Source organism: Manacus candei, unplaced genomic scaffold (assembly GCF_025592945.1).
Source record: "Manacus candei isolate 608988 ecotype Guabito, Panama unplaced genomic scaffold, ASM2559294v1 h1tg000070l, whole genome shotgun sequence".
Lineage (NCBI taxonomy): Eukaryota > Metazoa > Chordata > Aves > Passeriformes > Pipridae > Manacus > Manacus candei.
This window is the reverse complement of record NW_026138118.1, coordinates 1,548,358-1,567,944: the sequence shown is the minus strand read 5'-3', so window position 1 is coordinate 1,567,944 and position 19,587 is coordinate 1,548,358. Positions and strand designations below refer to the sequence as shown.

Genomic DNA, 19,587 nt, shown 5'->3' with positions numbered 1-19,587 from the left:
TCTCTCTTTCTTTTTTTTTTCTTCTTTTTCCTTTTCTTTTCTTAAAGATTAAAATATACAAAAATACAAAACCAGAATATTTATATTAAAAAAAAAAAAAAAAAAAAAAAGAAAAGAACAAACCCCAAACAAAAGACGACAAACAAACCCAAAGATACGTCATTCACGCACGTCCTAGTGCAGGTTTCACTTGGCCTTGGCTTTGGCACGGCCTGGGGGGGGCTGCCCTGGGAGAAGGGGTGTCCACCGGGGCCAATAAATAAAGGCAAGACTTGGGGGGGGCCATGGGGAGGGGGGACAGCAGCCACTAACCCGGGGACACCCTTGTCCTCTGTCCCTGGGGAGGCTCAAGAGCCGTCGGTTTTTGGAGTGTGGGATGGGCAGGAGGAGCAGAGGTGTGTGTTTGTCCTGTGTGGGTTTGATCCAGAGCCCGTGGGAAGACCAGTCTGGTGTCTGGAGCAGGCCGTGGCTGGATCTATGTGAGCCCTGGGTGGGATGTGTACATGGGTTTTCCAAAGGAAATGCTGCCAGCAACATTCCCGGGATCTGGTCCTGCCCCGTGTCCGGTGGCCAAGGCTTAACAAGGAGTGTTCCTGCTCCATGAAGCCCTCCCACTCCCCAGCTCCGTGTTCCAGGGGCAGGGAGAAGCCTTAGAGGGGAAGAGCTGGCTGCATGAAACACCTTATGCTCTCTGGGCTGGCACTTGGGAGGGACTGGGGGAAAAACAAGTGGTTTTCTTTTGACTTGGTCTCCCCCAGGCCGCAGCTCACAGCCCATGAGCAGGTGGTGTTGGTCTGACCCTGAGGGATGATCCATTTCCTCCCGGGATGAGCCCAAATCTGGGCTCTGCTCCTGTCAGCAATTGAGCAACCATGGAAAAGCTGCGAATCCTCACACTGCCCTGGGAGTGAGAAGCCACGAGGAGCAGAGGGACCCATGGGACCGGCCCATGGGCATCTCCCTGGCACTCCACAGCCAGCCTTTCCCCTCAGCCTCCCTCCCTGGGGCAGGGCAGGAGCAGGAGTGGGTCCCCTGCAGCTCATCCAAGCTGTGCCAGAGCCTGTTTGAAGCTCAGGAGAACAAGCAGCCATGAGCTCCTCCCTGTGATGTGGCTCCTCTGCTCCTCCTCCCCGAGACACTGCTGCCTGGCTTAATTTAGGAAAAGAATAAAGATGGATCAAATATGTTTGGGCTTTTTTTAGCTGGAAGGGGTATGTTGGGTGATGCCTCCCCCTATTTTTGAAACAAGCCATCCTGATTAAAGTAGGGCTTTTCCCAGCCTGGGAACAGGGGGAAAATGTCTGTGCAGGGACACTGGGTCCCCGCTGCCTGCCCTCCCCAGTCCTTCACCCTGCCCTCCCTCCTCTGAGCCCCCACAGCTGCCCGTTGCCTTGCCAAAGCCTTTTCATCCCGGTGGAATCCCCCCTCTCCCTGCCACCCACCATCATTCCCGGGTCTCGGGGAGGAGGGCCGAGCTGTGCATGTCCTCCTCCTCTCGGAAGTAGGCAGGTTTCCCCTGGGAGCTGGGGGACTGCTGTGCTTTCGCGGGGCAGTTGGCGACCATGTGGCTGATGCTCTGGCAGAAGTGGCACTTCTTGGGCTGTGGTGGGAGCTTGCACTCCTTGGCGTGGTGGTCCAGCCCGCCGCAGTTGTAGCATCTGTGTGAGGGGAGAGATTCCAGGAGGAGAAATGAGGTGGGATGTGCCGTGGCCGTGCCCGGGACCGATCTGGCTTCACAGCCAGAGCTGGGCTTTGAACAGCCCGGCTGCTGCAGGGATGTGGGCTCGGCTCTTTGGGGCTGATGGTGGCCCTGGGGTTGGTCCCTGCAGAGCCTCAGCTCCAGCAGGGCCAGTTTGGGCTCAGTGGTGCTGCTGGTACCCAGGAGATGGCAGCAAACCCCTGCACCAGAACCACACACGGGGGACAAAAATCGGCACGTCGGGGGCTTCCACCCCTCTGGCTCCATCAGGATTCTGGCTCCTGTGTCTCCAGACCCCGCTCCCAGGGTTACACAGCCCTCAGAACTTGCAGGGACCATGGCCATCAGTGTAGGGACAACCCAAAAGGTGGCTTCTTCTGTACCTTCCAGCCCCCATCCCACGGGTGCCACCTTCACACCAGAGGCGTGTGGGCAGAGGGAACTACACTGTGTCCATTTCACATCCTGCATCCTTGTAGGATGGCCACAACCCTTTCCTCTTTCCTTTTCCTTCCCAGTTCCTTTCTGATTAGTTTATGAGAACAGTGGAGTGGGGCAGACAGCATCCACTGGGAAAACTGGGATGAGGCATCTCCAGGAAGCCGAGATGGAGAGGATGGGAGAGGAGAGGGGGAGACGAAGAGCTGGCCAGAAACTCGCCCCAGGGCTCGCAGCCTCACCGTGGGAGACGCTGCCAGGACGTCCGGGCTATTTCCTTCCCACAAGGAAGGGTTGCTCTTGGAGAAAATTACCCCTGCCCAGCACGGCTCCCTGAGCCGAGGGGAGCGGCCGCCCGGGGTGTCCCTGACCTCTGCCCTTCCCTGCTGCTTCCCTGCCCTTTCCCCGCCGAGCTGCATCTGCCACTCATTAGCTGCCAAAGGAAGCTGCTTTCCCAGAGGAAGGGTCGCTGCCCACCCCACCGGACTCGTGCCCATCCCCAGGGTACCCAGGCAGCTCCTGATCCTGCCCGGGCTCAGCCCTGGCTCAGCCCTTACCGGTCTCCTTTGGATCTGCGTTTCTGGAGGCTCTTGCCCTTGGGCCTCCTCTCGCTGCCGATGCAGAAGACGCCCCCCGGGCCGGTCACCCGGATGGACTCCAAACCTTTGGATGACTTCTTGAAGGTGAACTCGACAGCCTCGCCCTCCTTCAGGCTGCGGAAACCCTCCATGTGGAGCTTGCTCTGGGAGGGGAAGGATGGGGGTCAGCACAAAGCTGGGGGTGTCCACTGGGCACACGACAAGCCCCAGCCCAGCAAACACCTCCTGTGGCACAAGAGCTGCCAACATTCCCCTGTGCCTGTCCCTTGTGAGGGGATAGACAGTGAGGATCAAGCTCAACCAGGCACCTTCATCTCCCTAAAATGTCTGGAGCCCTGTTTGATAACACAGAGCATTCAGTGAGCTCAGACACCCGGCTGAGTGGGGCTCACTGGTTTAAGGGCCAGCAGAGACAGCTCAGACACAAATTTCAACAAAATATTGGCTGTCAGCGCTGCAAAACAACTCCCTTCTCCCACCCAGCCCCGTGCTGGGAAGCAAGAGCTGCTCCTGCACCTCCGAAACATCATTTTAAAAATACAAAAGGATCTCGATGCTTTGCACAAGCACAGTCATGGCAGGACCCACAGTAAAGCCAGGAGGCTGGAAGCTGGCACTGCCAGCCCCCTCACTGCAGCTCACCTCAGTTCAAGCCATTTAATCACCTCCAATAATTAATTAAGCAGCCATTTGGCCCGGGATTATCACTGCTGGGAGCTTCTCCCACCCTTCCCAGGACCCCCTCTTATCCCTCCCAGGATCACCACAGCGGTCATCACAATGCAAGTCAGAAAGACCCAGGCTAGGGAGGGGGTTGTGGGATGATAGGAAAATCCTCTCCACTTTCAAGAGCTCTGTCCATTTTAGCAGAACAAATCCCTGAGGAGCCAAGCTGGGCAATGCAGGCGACAACTCTTAACCCCCTGTGCCACGAGCATCACTGCCAGCTCTGCCTGAGGGCCGCTCAGGCATCCCGGGCAGCAATTCCAGCACGGGCATTCCCTCAGCTCCGTCAGGCAGCAGGAGCCCAAACGACCACGACCAAAAGAGTTAAGGGGATTTGCTGGCAGAGGGAGGAGCAGCTCCAGCGGGCTGGGGATTCCCAGCAGAGCCGGCGCCAAACGCCTGCGCGGCTGCGGCAGGACCCTGCATTTATGAATGGAGCATCTCCCCCCATTCATGGCCCGGAGGGTTCCCGTCACGTGGGGCCGAGCTCGCCCATTCTTCCCGCACGGAGCCTCTGTGTGAGCGCTGCCCGGGACAGGCAGGCACGGTCCGTTCCCATCTGCACCCCAAATCTCACCAGGACCCACGAGGGAGCACCCCATGTAAAAGCAGAGAGGGACAGGAGCCGAGTTGTTGGGGTTTAGGATTGAATTTTTCCTGGGGGGTTCTTGCAGGATGTCCATGGGCCTGTGGGGGAAGTGGGAATGCAGCAGAGCTCGAGGAACAACCCTTGAGACCCTTTTTTTTGCTGTTTCCCCCCTTTTCTGTGCCTGGTGGACCAATTCTTCATGGGACAAACCCCATAGGCTGGGCCAAGTCACCCTTGCCTGCTGGTATGGGATCCAGAGCAGGCCAGATGGGATTGCCCTTTGCTCTCTGACCTGCTCCTGCTCCCAAAAGGGAGAATCATACCCTAAGCCATGAGGTCCCCAACGACAATAAGGACATGACAGGGTCTCATGGCCACCTCTGCCCACCCAGGGCAGTTCCAGCACCACCTACTGCTGGCAAAGCCCCTGCCACGCTCAGAGGGGCACCCAACCACTGCTCCCCAACCCCAACCCAGCTCCCCCCCAGTGCTGAGCATCCCCCCAGCAGGAGCTCAGTGCCCAAAGCCTCGACCAGCACATCAGAGGAGATGCCTCAGCACCTTGGGGTCAGTCACCCACCCTGCCCTGTCCTGTCCTGTCCCCGGCGTGTTAAGCACTTTGGGCGACAGGAGCTACCACAGATGGGGAATTTGCCCCAATCCAGCAGCAGCCATGGGGTTTTGGGAACCAGGAGGGGCTGAGCATCATTCCCTGGAGGCCGGGGGACAAGACCAGCCACCTCCTGTGGCTGCTTTCGGGGTGTTTACAGCCCCAGCTGGCCCAGCTGTGTTTACACTGCGGGGATGAAAACTCCCAGGCGCTCTGGGACAAAGCTGAGCCGTGGCAGGGGGGACCCTGGCGCACAGGCTGGGCCCCCCCAGCTGAGCCCACACCTTGGGCACCATCGCCCCGGTGGCAGGATCCACCCCTGCCCAGCCATTCCGAGGAAGAGGAGGGCTGGGGCAGAAGCTGCTGCAACATGACGGGGGAAGCGATTTATTTTCCGGGAGCGGGCGAGGATGACAACCACCCCCCCAGCCCCCTCTGCCAAAAGGCCAAAGGAAACGCCCTCTCCCCGGGGAAGGGGGGGGGACAGAGGCTGGGGCGCCCCAGCTCTCCCCCCCCTGCTGCAGCCTTTTGATGTGAGCTGCAGAGTGGCTGGTGGTCCCTGCGCATCCCCCCTGCCCCCTTCCCAAAACACACACATTGCTGGCATTCCTCTGTTATCAGATAGGTAATCAAACTGCAGCCCATTGAATTAGCTGCATACCTCCTGCATCTGAAAGGAAGGGGCCCAGAGCCCCTGTCCCACACCACACACAAAGCCGGAGCCTTCCCAGGCCTCCACACACCCACACCCCCCCCCCAAAAAATAAAGAGAGGAAGGGGGGGATTGGAGCGAGCCGGGGATGCTGGGGATGAGGGGGAGCGCAGGGGAGGGCCAGGGCCGGGAGCCACCGGCCAGCGAGAACAAAGGGCCGGCGGCGGCCGCGCTCCCGCTGCCCAAATTCCAGGAGTTCCAGGCCCCGGCGGGGGGAGGAAGGGTGGCCGGCATGGCCGCGGCCCCTCTGACCCCCTCCAGCCCCTCCACACACCAACCCTGCGTCCAGCTCACCCGCTGCGGGAGAACTGGGGCTCACCCGTTGGGTGCCAGGGTTTGGGGCCCGGGTCCCTTGGAGGAGCTGGGGGGTCAGTCTTGGGGATATGGTTTTGGTAGGGGGGGGTATAGGGTCACCCTGGGCTCGAGATCACAAAGCAGTGCCATCCCAACTGTTTTAAAGCACAGCCTGGTGCAAGGATGTCCTTGTCATCATTAGGGTTTGGGATTAACCAGCAGGGCAAGGAACAGAGGCAGAGCTGGAGCACCTTCCACCAGTGCCACTCCCCCCGCCAAGGCACCCCTTCACCAGGCGTCACAGCGTGCTTTTTCACCCCAGGATCCACCCAAAGCACCCAAGGATGCTTTTCCACCCATCCTTTTCCTCCCACCCCGCACCCCGGCAGCTGATTTACGGCAGACAAAGACGCAGCACGTGAGCGGCCGAGCGCTGCCCACCCCCCGCCCTCCGCGGCACTGGGTGTCCCCCACACCCCCCCCCTGCACGTGGGTGCCTTCACCCCTCCTCTTCCTCCACCCAACAAATTCCTCATCACGGATCCCAGACCCCTGTGGAAGGGGTGACACCACGGAGCACCCCAAATCCAGCCGCTGCCCCCCAAACTGCCGGGCTCCGGTTCACCCCCACCCCGCCGGGCTCCGGAGGGGCTCGGCCGGCCCCGGGGTCACCATTGTCCCCGCGGCCTCCCCACAGTGACACAAGGGGACGTTTATTCCCAGCCAGCCCCGGCCACTCAATCAAACCATCTTTGTGTCCCGCGGGGCCTGGGGCGGAGCGGCCGCTGCACCTCGTCCCTCCAGCAACGTTTAAACTGAGATCCTTTGGAAAACGAGCCGGGCTGGGATGCTGGGATAAGAGTGGCCGTGCCAAGGGCACGTCTGGGCCCGGCCCAGAGCGTTTTGGGGGAGCCCAACTCCACTGCAGTGCCTCAGTGAGCTGAGACACCTCACTCTGCAGAGGAGGGTCAGGAAAAACAGCCCAGGGATTGCTGAGCCCTCAGGAGGCCTGTGCCCCATCACTGTGGGTACTGCATTGGTGGTGACCTCTGCAAACAGCCCCCAGAGCAGGTTTTGGCCCACATGGAGTAGTGATTCAAGCCCTGGGACAGCAGGGCCAGCTCAGCTCCCCACCACAGGCCACAAGGCCAGCAGGGAAATGTCCCTTTGCCTTCCCAGCCTGCGCCTGGATCCATCCCTGAGCAAAGCCTTTCCTTGTCTCCACATCACACAGCAAATCTTTTCCCAGTGCCAGAAGCTCCAGGGGCTGGTTTTGGGCTCACACACGTAGGGGGCTCAGATCAGGAATCATCCCAGTCCCTTCCTGCAGCTCAGACCCCCATGGGAGCAGCCAGTGGATGCTGCTTGGGAATGGGGGTCCTGCCTCAGCTCCAGGAGCTGGTGCAGAGATCAAGAGGGAGTTGGGTGTGGGAGCCCTCGGGAGGAGCACAGGGGATTTAATATTAGCAGATCTTTCCAGTGCCTCCTTGGTGCAATATTCCCGTTTTCTTTTTTCCCCCAGTTCAAGTAAAATCAAAATAAAGCCATTTTCCTGCCAAAGTAACTATGTTTGCTCTTAATTCTCCACCATAACCCAGTAAAGTTTAACTCTAAGTACCAATTCTGAGGGAAAAAAAAAAAAAAAAAGAGCATCTACCACAGAGTTTAATCCATCAGTTTCCTGTCCTAAACCCTTTTAGCTCCTCTGGCTGTATTTTTCCCCACCAAAACCCTCCTGCGCTTCACAGGGGCAGCTAATTGGGATCAGGGGCTGCGTATTAATTTTGTGCTCCCATATTAAGGCAGGAACTCGGCCGGGAGCAGCGGCACATCTTCCAGTGGTGATTTCGGCTTCAATCCCGCTGATTCTTAGGTGCGAGTAAATAGGGAAAAGGAAACGTCGGAGCTGGACCTGGGAGCGGCAGGGACAGAGGCTCGCCAGGGCAGCGGCTCCATCCCAGCCCTCCCCACTCCATCCCGGGAGCAATCCCATTCATTTGGGCCATATTATCTAAGAAACCATTCCAGGGTGTTTTCTCTCCCTGGGGCAGGGAGGGGGAGCTGGGGGAAGGGATGTGCCTGCGGCCATCAGTTAATCTTTAGACAGAGACAGGAGGCTTTTTTTTTTTGTGTGTGTGTGTGTGAGCGTCTTGAGGGAGTTTCAGGGGTGGAATAAAGCAGCTCTCTTTCGCTATTTCCCTCAGGATGCGGCGCACAGAGCGGTGCAATACAGTTCTATTCCAGCGGTTATTTAAAAAAAAAACAAACCACAAAATAAAAAACCCCAAACAAACAAACAAAGAAATTGCTCCTATCCCTCTCCCCCTTCACAAGCAGAGATTCCAACGAGCGTTTCTACCCCTGGGGATCTCTGTAGGGGGGGTGTTCCCTCCTCATTGCAGGGGGGTTGGACTAAATGACCTTTAAAGGTCCCTTCCAACCCAAACTGCTCTGTGATTCCATGATCTCTTCCCGAGGGACGTGTGTAACCCTGGTGCCCACCCAGCTCTGTGGGTGACCCTGGTCCCGCAGAGCAAACACGGGAGTGATGCACACGAGAAAGCAGGAAAAATGAGATCCTGCACGTGTCCCGTGCCTCTGTGAGCATCACAGTTCCAACTCTGACTCAAAGATTCCCCCTTTCCTTTGCTGCCCCCCCCCCCAGCTCTGCACAAACCAAACCCTTCTGGTCGGATCCTGCCCCAACAGGGGACCCCAAGGGAAGGCTGGACCCTGCTCCCTGACAGAGAGGCTGCCCCTTGTCCCCCTGCCTTTGCTCTCCTGCACAGTCAGGGATGGAGCTCCCTCCAAACACGTGCTTTTTTTTTTTTTTTTAAGGATCTCACGTCATGCTCACGTGGATTATTATTATTGTTATCGTGGCCACATGCAGGCAGATGGCAGGAGCACAGGTGGGTGACAGCTCAGGTCAGCTGGGCCAAAATCCACGTCCAAGGAGCTGCCATCCCCCTCCATCCCACCCCTGCCCTGCTGAGTGGAGATGGAGCCCCTCCACCCACCCTGACCCCCACGAGGCTCCCGGGTCGGCAGCACCCCAGGGATCACAGGGAGACTGGAGTCTCTCCCATGCTGGGATGTGCCCAACTACTTCCACACTGCCCTGGGCACTCGGGTAGGGCAGCAGTGCCACACCCCAGCAGGTCTAACCATGGGCACAGCAAGGACACAGGACCATGTCAGAGAGACACCAGCAACCCTGCAGCGACAGCAGCCACGGGGGCCCAGCAGTGCCCAGCAGCTCTTCTTGCTAAAATCATAAGGAGAAACGAAAAACCCACCTGACTGCCTTTATCAAGGATTTAGACCTGCTGGCTTAGAGAAACACTTGGAGACAGGGAGCCAAGCTGTGGAGAGCAGTGATTCCCAGGGGTTGGACAGCCCCTTCTCCTCTCAGCTGGGCCCCATCCCAAAATCCCAGCCCTGCTGGTCTGTGTTCACTCCTCCAGCTCCAACGAGCAGCAGCAAGCCTTGGGGCCACAGGGTGCCCCAATTTTCTCCTCTTCCTCTTTCCAGGTTGCCTTCCCTGGCAGCCCCAGACTCCTTTAAGGGATGCCCAAAGCCCAGGAGCTGCATCCCGAGGGGACCACTGCAGCTTTAGGGTCTTCACCATCACCAGCCAAATTTCTGCCACCTCGAGACCCCCAACCCCTTCACGGGTGTTGCTCAGCCCTTCACCTCTCTGGGACGACCTGCTCTGCTCCCCTGTGCTTTATCCCCTCTGTGTCCTCACAGCCCCCAAATGAATCCATCTCCAGTGTCCAGGGGAGGCATTTGAGCCCAAATGCCTCATTTTTAGCTCACAATGCGAGGGAAAGGCAGCCCCGAGGAGCCCTGTTAGTCTCCTGTCCTGCCGAGATTTTAATCTCTTTGTGATCAGATAAAGGCAGAGGGAGATGGAGACGCGCTCCCTGCAGAGAGGGGCCATTCAGACCTGGTTCCTGTAATAAAGTGATTTAATAGATCTAAAGAGGCCAATTCCCTTCTTTCTCCCACAATTACTTCCTGTGGGTCATCATTCACATATGTAAATGAAGAGGGGAAGGATCGGGGATTTGGGGGCTCTGGGGTGCTAAGCCCCAAAGGCCGGTTCGGGGTACCCTGTGTGGAGCGGGCAGTGGGTGCTGGGCAGGGCACCCCGAGCCCTGAGTGCTGTCCCCTCTGGCTGATCTTGGCTTTTGCCCTCCCAGTCCTGACTCCCTCCCCAGGGAGTGGACACCGACTCCCGGGAATCGCCCGGATGCTGGGACGGGGAGAGCATCGGCAGAAGGGCCCGATTCCCAGAGAGCCACCCAAAATCAGCGAGGCTGCGGTGGGAGCCTGAGTTTGGTCCCTCTGCAAGAGGGGGCCAGGGCTGAGCCAGGGATGCTCGGCAGTGGGAGAGCCGCCGGCATCAGCTCTGGCTGATTCACTTCAGGAGAGCAGCAACTTTGTGCCACCAGCGAAGTGGGGCAGGAGGCAAAGCCCAGCACAGAGGGGAAAGGTTCTCCATCAGCCCAAAGCTGCCCCGATTCTGCTGGTGCAAAACCCCACGCTGGGACCACCCCGCCCTTCACTGCAGCAGGGGAAACCCCCCCACACCCTTTACTACCCAAAATAACCCGCTTTTCCCCAGTATTCCTTGTGTTTCCCAAATGCTGCAAACCCTGCACATGGGACCCCACGGTTCCCCCAGCCCTGGAAAACGGGGGGCACCGGGAGGCTGCAGCTCTCCCCGGGCAGTGGGATGCTCCCGACAGAGACACCCCAGTTAATTCTCCTTTCCTGCAGGAATGTGAGCAAAAGCAATAAGGAAACCAGACTGTCTGGGGGCAATAAACCCCCAGGAGAAGGGCGGGGAGGCTTCTCCCCAGGGGCACTGGGTCCCGCTGTGCTACATTGAGATGCAAAGACCCATTTGCTCTCTGGAGAGCACCAGGATCTGGTTTTCCCTGGCCGATTTGGAGCCCTCTACTCTAAAACCATCTGTGTCCTGGCCTGGGATAGTAACTCCTAACAAGGCACTTTGCCCACACCACAGCTGAGAGAGGAGGGATTTACATCTCCCCTGGTCATCATTTGCTTGCCAAGTCACCATAGCCCTGCCCTGGAGCATCCACTCGTGGGTAGGGGGTGAGAGATCACCAGGAGCTTGTCACAGCCCAGAGGCTCAATCCTGCACCCCCAGATCGCAGGATATACCCAGCTTGGGGGGATTTGGGCCCACGGAAAGCAGCAGCCTTTGAAGGCAGCTGCTCCAGGGGCTCCCTGGAGCCAGCACCATCATGCTCCTCCACACCCACCCGTGCTTGCTCCAAAAACACCCGAGCCCCTTTCGCTCGTGCTCACTCTGCTCCCCAGCCCCACGGCAGCTGCTGTCCACACTCAGGGGCCACGCTCACCCCACAGACCCCCGTCCACACGAGCCGGTGCTGAGCCCCACATCTGCCTCCCAGTGCTGGCCCCGGTTTGGGCACCATCTCCAAACCCTTTCCCAGCCCCTGCGCGGGGTCTCCCGGCAGATCCTCCCCCGGGAGCCGGGGCGGGGGGTTCAAGCAGCTGCAGCCCCGAATCCACGACTTCCCTCGGCGCAGGGTCACCGACACGCGTGGGTCTTCCCCGCTCAGCAGGGTCAAACCCGGACACGAGACTGTCACTGTCATACGGGACCCAAAGGGACACACACTCGGCCCCGCACGCCTTTGTGCCACCCGCGAGCGGGACAAGAGGCGCGGGCAGAGGTTCCCCCCTCCCGGGGATGAGCTCCAGCGGGGGAAAGCGCAGTCCCGCATCCCTGGGAGCGGGTACCGCGGGGAAACCGCCTCTTCCCCGTGTCCCTCCACGGGGCGAGCAGCGTCCCCGCTCCCGTAATTCCCACCCGGCCCCGCGGGCACCTGCTCCCCTGGATCCGGCCCCGAGGGGCTCCTCAGGGAACAACGATGGGAAAATTAAATCGCTCGGGATCAGCTTACAGGGTCGGTCCCCGAGGACGAGCCCCGGGCTGCGGCCGTGCCTGCCCTTCCACCCGCCTGGCTCCGGGGAAACCCGCCCCGGGCGACCACGGCCGGACCCCGGGCTGGGACGGGGGACCCCCGGCCTCGCGTGGGTGCGGCGGGGGGGTCCCCATCCCTCCTGGTATCCTCCGGAGGGTGCTGGGGGCTGCACCCCCTTCCCTCCCCACGCGGGTTCCGGCCCCGTACCTGGTGCACGAAGACATCGACGGGGGAGTCCAGGGTCGCGCCGCCCTTGGCGGTCATGGAGAGGAAGCCGAAGCCCATGCGGACGTTGAACCACTTACAGATGCCGGAGCCGTGCAGTGGCTGGGATTCGTTCTCGGGCTTGGGCGAGTCTCCAGCCGGCTCCTCGCCCGGCTTCGCACCTGGCGAGAGACCCACGGAGCCGCTGAGCCGCGGGGCTGGGGGAGCCGAGGGTCCCCCCCGGCCCAGCCACCCCGCATCCAGCCGGGCAAGCCCGCAGCAGGAGCCTCAAATCCTGCTCGGGTTCCCCAGGCTGGAAAAGGCGAAAAAAATTCCAACTCCCCTCCAAAAAAAACCCCAACAGAGCGGTGAGCTCTGCTTCCACGTGTGCGTGGGGGTCACCCCAGGAGCAGGGGGAAGTGAAGGCAGCTCCTGCCAGCACGACTCAGGCGGTGCGTGGGCTGGGGGCCCTAAATCCGTTTTCCCCTCAAAAACGTTAAAAACGAAAAAAAAAAATCCTACCCCGCAAAAACCCCCTCAAAAAGTCAATTAAAAAAAAAAAAAAAAAACAAAACTCAAAAGATGAAAAAAAAAGTATAAAAAAAGGGACAAAACTCCCTCAAAATATCAACCCGCAACCCCCTTGCCCTCAGCAAGCCACGCTGGAGAAACTCTTCCCTACCGCCAGCATCCCCCTGCTGCACGGGCCTCCCCCGCTCCCAAACACCCCCAGCAGCCACCTCCGGCCCCAAACTTCTGGGCTCATCCTGGGGCTGGAGGGGGGATGAAAAAAAAAAATGATATATCCCCCCCTGCGAGCCCCCCGGTGCTGCACGGGGGAGAGGGGCCGCGCCGGGCCCGGCCGCGCTGCTGGGGCGCAGCGGGGCTGGGTGGGCCGGGGTCGGGGGGGTCCCTGCGCCCCCCAGCCGGGCTCTGCCGTCGTTATTAATAATCACGGAGCCGAGGCGGGCTCCGACAATAATATAACTTAACCTGCAAACTGCTGGTTGGAAACAGACCCCATCCCGACACTCGCTTGCAAATTCCGAGTTGTGGCTGTTACCGCCTCCTCCCTCCTCCTCCTCGGCCAGCTTTGAGGGTATCAGCCCAGCCAAAAAAAAAGGAAAAAAAAAAAAAAAAGGAGGAAAAAAAAAAAAAAACAACAAAAAACCCCAGCTTAGACCCCGCCGGGAGGGAGCCGAGAGAGGTTTGACTCCATCTTCACTCCAACAATAGGGGTGGGAGGGAGCGGGAGGGTTTTTTCAAAGGCTCCCAAATTCTCGCAGACAATGGCAGCCCCCGCCCCCCCCCCCCCTCCGCCCCAGGACCCACCCGCGGGGCCGGGGGGCGCCGGGCCCTGCTCCGCCATCCTGTCCCCACGTGATCCTAATTAACCCCCCCTCGGTAATAGCGACACATTCCGGGAGGGATTTGGAGGGGGGGGGGCTGAACCCCCCCACTTAGGGCACTTAGGGGCGAGGCCACCTGTCAAGGGAAGAGGTGACTCCCGGGGGGGCGGGATGGACAGAAGGTGGGACCACCGAGGACTAGGGGGAGTTTCCACGTCGTTTCCCCGCGCCCCCTCCCCACGAGTGGAGCCACCTGCGAGCCGCGGCAGGGTGGGACGGGGGGAATCGGCACCGGGACGGGCTGATGCCCCAGGGCAGGGTGGGGGCCCGTTTTCTAGGACAGTGGGGTCTTCCTGCACCCCCAGCCCCATCCCGTGTCCCGCGAGTGGGTCGCGCACCCCCAGGGCCGTGGAACCCCCCGGGCACCGCGCGACCCCTCCGGGGATGCCGCGACCCCCGTCCCGGCGGCAGCGGCGGAACCCGGCGGCGGGGAGCGGTGCCGAGGCGGTGCCGGGGGCGGGGGGTCCCGTCGCCCCCCGGGCCGGGCGGGGACAAAGGGCGAGTGACCAGCGGCTGCATTTCCGGCGGCGGACAATGCCCCGGCCGCGGGGGCACAGCGCCGCCCGCAGCCCCTCCCGGCGCTGTGCCCGGGGGTCCCCCCGCACCGGGCTGAGCCCACGGTGCCCCCTCCTCCAGGGGGAAGTGTGGCTGGGGAGAGGGGGGGGTGTTTGCGCCCACCGCGGCCGCCCCACGCGGGACTCGCCACGCGTGGTGTCATCGCGCGGGGTATGGGGGGGTGGTCACTGTGCGGTCACCGGGCACGGCGGGGACCGCGGTGGTGTCACCTGGGGGGGGACCCCCGCGCCGGGCGGGTGTTGCCGGTAAAATCCCGCGTGGGGAATCCCCGCGCGAAGGCTCCGCAGCCCGCGGGGCCGCCGGCGCTGGCCGTGGTGCTGAACCGGGAGGCCCTGTCCAGGGTCCTGGAGGCGGCCTTCCTCCTCCTCCTGCCCCTGTCCTTCCTTCCTCCTCCTCCTCCTCCTCCTGTCCATCCTCTTCCTCCTCCCCTCCTCCTCCTCTTGCCCTGCACACTCGGGGGCTCCGGGTTGCCCCTTTCCCGCAGAGCCGAGCTGGGCTCCCACCCGCAGGTCTGGCGAGACAGCAAAGGAGGAGGAGGAGGAGGAAGAGGAGGAGGCGCTGGACTAAGATGCTTTTTCTCTTTGGGGATTTTTCCAGCCGGTCAGGGCTCTGCCAGCTCCCGCAGCAGAGGTGAATCAGCATCCCACGGGACACAGGTGGAGTGGGGGGGGCCGTGACCCACCCACCCCTGATGCTCACAGGTGCCATCTCATTTTACACTGTTTTTAGCAGGGATAGACCGGGCTGAGGAGGAGATTCCACTGTTCTTATTCTTCACATCAGTCTTCAGTTGAGCCCTCAAAGCCAACAAGCAGCCCGTCATCTGCAGCAGCAGGAGAACAGAGTCTGGCCAGTGCTTCCTTTAGGATTCCCACTCCTCTCCCCCCCAACCAGACCCTGGCAGCCTGCAGAGCTCCCTGCCTGGGACAGGGCTGGTGGAGGGGACAAGGCTGGTGACAGTCTTGGCATGAGGGAAACCACGATGCCTGTCCACACTTGCTCACATTCGCATTCCCCCTCTACCTGCCAGCACCCACAGCTGTCCCTGGTGGGGATCCAGGATCATGGTCCTTCCCAGTGTCTGTGGAGCCAGGATGCATCTGGCCCCCTCTCCTGGCAGCAAGGGCCGGGTCCACAGGCTGTGTTTATTGTTATTTTCTTCTCATTTGTAGGATAACTGGGACGAGAAAAAAATAACCCAAGATCCACCAGAGGCCCCTCCATGTGGCTCCATCCTTCTCAGCTCATCCCTCCTTCAATCCCAGCTCCTTCCCCACTTTCCCCTTTTTGCCTGGGGTTTGGGGAAGGTACATCCAGTTTCCTGCATGTTTCACTCTCATGCAGAGGTGTGAGGGTACGGGGGAAAGACGTGGTGAGGAATTGAGCTCTTGCTTTCTCCAAACCCAATCCCTCAGAAAATAATCCACTACCCTGCACCAGCTTCCCCCTCCAGCCCCTTCCTGGTGGATCAGCAGCCCCAGAGGCATTTTCCTGTAACTATTTAATTACAGCAGTTGCAGCAGCAACTTCCTCAGCTTCCCCCAATTCCTGCCCATCCTAAGTGACTTTCCACCCGTGTGACACAGCCACATCCCCGATCGTGGCACTTCCAGGCAGTGTCCCTTCACATCCCAACCTCATCTCCCCCAGTGCCGGTGACACATCCCTGCGTCATATTTCTGTGTGTGGTGTATTTGTTTTGGGGGCCTGTTGAATGGCAAATGCGAAAGGGACTCCTTCCTGTTCTTTCAGAGCCGGTCGCTGTGCCCTGCTCGGCTTCAAGGGAATAGCCGGCAAAGCGGCCGCTTTCACGAATAATGGCTTCATTAGATTGAAAGAAGTGGACAGTGACCTCACTGAAATGGACTTTCTGACCCCTGCTGACCTCTGGCCCCGGCTCTGACAGCCTGTAAATCTTCCCCCTCGGCACGGCCGGGGCGAGGGCAGCGCTCTGTGGAGCCCAGTGCTGGCGGTGCTGCCCATGGTCCGGCACCACGGAGCTGCCCGGGGGCTGCCTGGCTCCATCCAGCCCTGAGCCCGGCAGGATGAGGCCCCAGGGATGTGCAAAGCCCCGGCACGTGGGTCACAGCTTTGGCAGAGATGGGGATTGGCGTCCTCATGGTGCTGCAAACCCCACCAGGTGTCCTGGGGGGCTGAAGGGCCATGGAAAATGATGTTATGGGGCTGAGGCTCCAGCGCCATCTCCCAGCACAGTCACTGTCAGCATTTGCCCACTGGGAAGACCCCAACCAGCTGAAAAACCTCCGAGCCCCTGCCAGGGAAAACTGATCCCTCTCCCTGCCCATCCCACAGGCACAGCCTTCCTGGTTGCACAGAGACACACAGACCTGCTCTAACCCCCTCTGAGCCCACCTCCACCTCCCTCCCGTGGGCACAGACTCTTCCTCACAGCCCCCAGTGCCTCCTTCCCCACCCACCCTGGTGACGACCACCCAGCCCTGCCATCCCATCTGCTGGTGGGGAAACTGAGGCACGAGGGGGGATCTATGACCAGTGAGTGCCTGTACAATGGGAACCCATGCCAGGCACTCCACCCCACCATGGCATGGCCCCAGTGCTGGCAGAGAGCCCCTCGCATCCCAGTGCCACCCACCTCCCTCCTCCCCATCCTTCCACACTCGCTGCTGACCTTTGGCTACAAAGCAATCAATAATGGAGGCCACGGTGCTGCTCCTTCCCCTCAGTGGCCCCCTGTGCTCCCCTGCTCTCCCTGTGCCTCTAACAAGCCCGGCTGGGATTGAGGGATGCTCTGACACCTCCCAGCACTGGGATCACAGGGATGGGGCACACTGACACAAGTGTGTTCCCAAGGATGCTCTAACCAGGCACCACCTTTCCCACACCTCAGAAATACTCCCCTGGGGCTCCTTTCTGGCTGCAGGGGGTCGGTGGGTGCCCCACAGCTCTGGGTTTGGGGCACTGGGCTCCCCACAGTTGGGATGGAACATCCTGCTGCCATCCCAAATGGGACTCACCAGGGCACTAACCCTGGCAAGGGAAGGGTGAGGAGCGTGCCTGAGGGGTGCCCTGTGGGGTGCTGCCTGGTGCCAGGCTTCCCCCAGCTTCCTGCCTTTCCATAAGAAAAAGGCGGGTAGGGACAATCCTGTCCCCTGACCTGGAGCGATGGGTCGTGCCCAAATTCGGCAGCTCCCTCCTGTAAAAACCCTCGGGCAGCAGCTGATTGATCGGCTGCAGAGCGGGGATTGATCAGGATTTCAGCCCATACATATTCCTGCTCCCTGATAAAGGGGAATCGATAGCTGAAAGATATTCCCCTAAGGCAGCAGATCCCCACAGACCAGGGCTTGCAAGCCTCCCCTCGCCCCCTCAGTCCCCCCACCCCAGTTCAAACCTTGCTCCCCCCGACAGCAAACCAGGCAGTGGGGGAGAAAATTGCTGTGGGGGATCTGGGGAGGCACAGCAGGAGCCTCTGCTCCCGTGGCTGGTTCTTACCTCCCAAAGCACTGGCCTGTCCTGCATCTTCCTCCTCTCACCACTGGTTTTCCTCCTTCTCAGGGTGCTTGGGGCACATCAAGCAAACCAAGCACCCCCCAAAGCCCAGTGCAGCCGAGCTGGCTGGTACATCCACAGTCACCACCTCTACAGACCAGCACGGCCCTGGCTCAGCCCCTCCCCAGAGCTGGAAACTCGTTGCAGGTGTGGCCACAGCTGCACCTTTGGGGTGCTTGTCCCCTGGGAATGGGATACAGGCACCCACGTTCACCCGGGGGAGGGGGCTCTGCCTGCAGGTGACACAGCCTGTGGGGGTTTCCTTTTCCTTTTTTTCCTTTTCCTTTTCCTTTTCCTTTTCCTTTTCTTTTCCTTTTCCTTTTCCTTTTCCTTTTCCTTTTCCTTTTCCTTTTCCTTTTCCTTTTCCTTTTCCTTTTCCTTTTCCTTTTCCTTTTCCTTTTCCTTTTCCTCCTCCTCCTCCTTCTCCTCCTCCTTCTCCTCCTCCTTCTCCTCCTTCCCTTTCCCCCTCCCACTGCTCCCTTCTCATTTCCCCCTGTCTGGAAGGGGGGTGACAGCAGGACCCCCCTGCAGCCCCCGGGTGCTCTGGGGCTCCCCCTGGCCCTGTTTTCCCCGCTCCGGGCGTTGGGGCTGAGCCCGTCCCCCGCCCCGCTCAGCGTGCCCCGGACCGTGTCCCTCCCTTTGCACACAGTGACTCAAAGCCCAGGCTCGCCCCGGTGTCCCTCCAGTTGCCCCAGTGCCTGGGGAACTGGTTTGCTGCGGGGAGGACCCTCCCCAGCGCTGACTAAACCCTCCCCGGTGGTGCAAAGGGACGTGGAAGGGAGATCCCGCTCCCCGCAGCCGGCTGGCTCGGCTGGTTTGGCACGTACACAGGCTTACACACGCTTGTACATGCTAAATACACATATGCACACACAGTAACAAACACACTAACACACCACAGCCCGTCCTGGGGCCTCCAGGACCCCCCATTGCTGCTCCTCACGGGATCCCACACGGAGGGATGCAGGGGCCTGATCCTGCTCCTGTGCTGGAGCCACGAGGATGGGCAGCCAGTCCCCTCACGGGGGCTCAGCCGCTCTTGGGGTCCCCACGAAGGGCACTGGAGGGGGCCCAGGGCTCTGCCAAACCCCGGCAGAGCGAGGTCGGCTCCGCCTCAGTTTCCCCGGCACGTGAGCGGTGGAACCCGGAGCTGGGTGGCCCCGGGCGACCCAACCGGAGCTGAACTGTGGCCACCTGCGCCGGGCTGGCCGTGGCCAGGGAGGCTCTTGGGCTGGGCCGGCAGCCGGGAGTGGTGGCCCCGGGGTGAGGCTGGCACCGCAGCGGGCTCCCGCGGGGCTGGGGAGGAGAGGGAGGGCAGGGAGAGGATGCAGGGCGGGTGTCGGCTCTGCTGCGCTCCGAGCCCTGCCGGGACAGGGCTCTGCGCCCCGGGGTCAGGTCTCCTGTGGTGGCCCAGGGCTACTGTGACCTCCGTGCCACCCCCAAGCCAGTGTGTGAAGTCCCTCGAGAGCCCCAGCTCCCTGAGACCTGGGAGACCTCCCCGCATTAGGAGCCTCCCAGGAACGTCCTGCGGTGCTGGGGGCTCCACGTGGGACCCCCACGATTAATCCGGGTGCAATCACAGCCCTGGGGAGCCCCAGCCCCTCACCACAGTGTGTTGGGACCCTGCCAGCCCCACGGCCCGAGCGATGGTGGGGCCACCGTGATGGCTGGAGCTGCAGTGACAAAGCTGGTCACTGAGGTCCCCTCTGAGGGACCATCGCCCTCGCCGAAGTGGGTGGCGGGACAGAGGTCCGGGGGGCCCAGAGCCACCCAGGCTGGCTGTGCTCCCTCCCGGCGCTGCTGAGTCGGAGGAAACAGAGGAGCTGGGTGCTGGGAACCAGCCCGACCGGCTCCCCGGCTGTCAGCACCTGAGGAATGCCAAACCTCCGCTGCGCCAGGGCTGGGTGCTCAGGGCTGGGTGCTCAGGGTGACTCTGCCGGTCCGCCCAGCTGTGGGGTGTGCAGGGAGCAGCACCCGATCCCGCTCGGCACGGCACGGCACGGCACGGCACAGCACCCCGCTTGCCACGGCGGGACCCTTGGCCGGCAGGTACAGGGGGCTGCGGGGTGGGGGGCCCCCGGGCAAAGGCGCTGCCTGGGCTGGCCCCATCTGCATGGGTGCTGGCAGGGAGGGGGGTTCCGCGCTCCTCGGAGAGGAGGGCACCGGTTCTCCCGTCCCGCTGCCAACCGCAAGGGCTGCTCCGGTCCTTG

General features: G+C 61.1%; 3 protein-coding genes across 3 annotated transcripts in view; 1 reads left to right on the top strand and 2 right to left on the bottom strand.

Annotated features, from left to right (window-relative positions):
* The window catches only part of UBXN11 (UBX domain protein 11), a 283,062-nt gene that overhangs the window by 238,217 nt on the left and 25,258 nt on the right, over window positions 1-19,587 (top strand). The gene's annotated exons all lie outside the window — the stretch shown is intronic.
* Window positions 1-19,587, bottom strand: part of DHDDS (dehydrodolichyl diphosphate synthase subunit) — a 49,044-nt gene that overhangs the window by 15,877 nt on the left and 13,580 nt on the right. The gene's annotated exons all lie outside the window — the stretch shown is intronic.
* Window positions 1,445-12,885, bottom strand: LIN28A (lin-28 homolog A). Its single transcript, XM_051807243.1, has 4 exons — window positions 12,855-12,885; window positions 11,865-12,043; window positions 2,695-2,879; window positions 1,445-1,658 (listed from the first exon to the last, which is right to left on the bottom strand). The coding sequence occupies exons 1-4, from the start codon at window positions 12,883-12,885 to the stop codon at window positions 1,445-1,447; spliced, it is 609 nt and encodes a 202-aa protein (XP_051663203.1).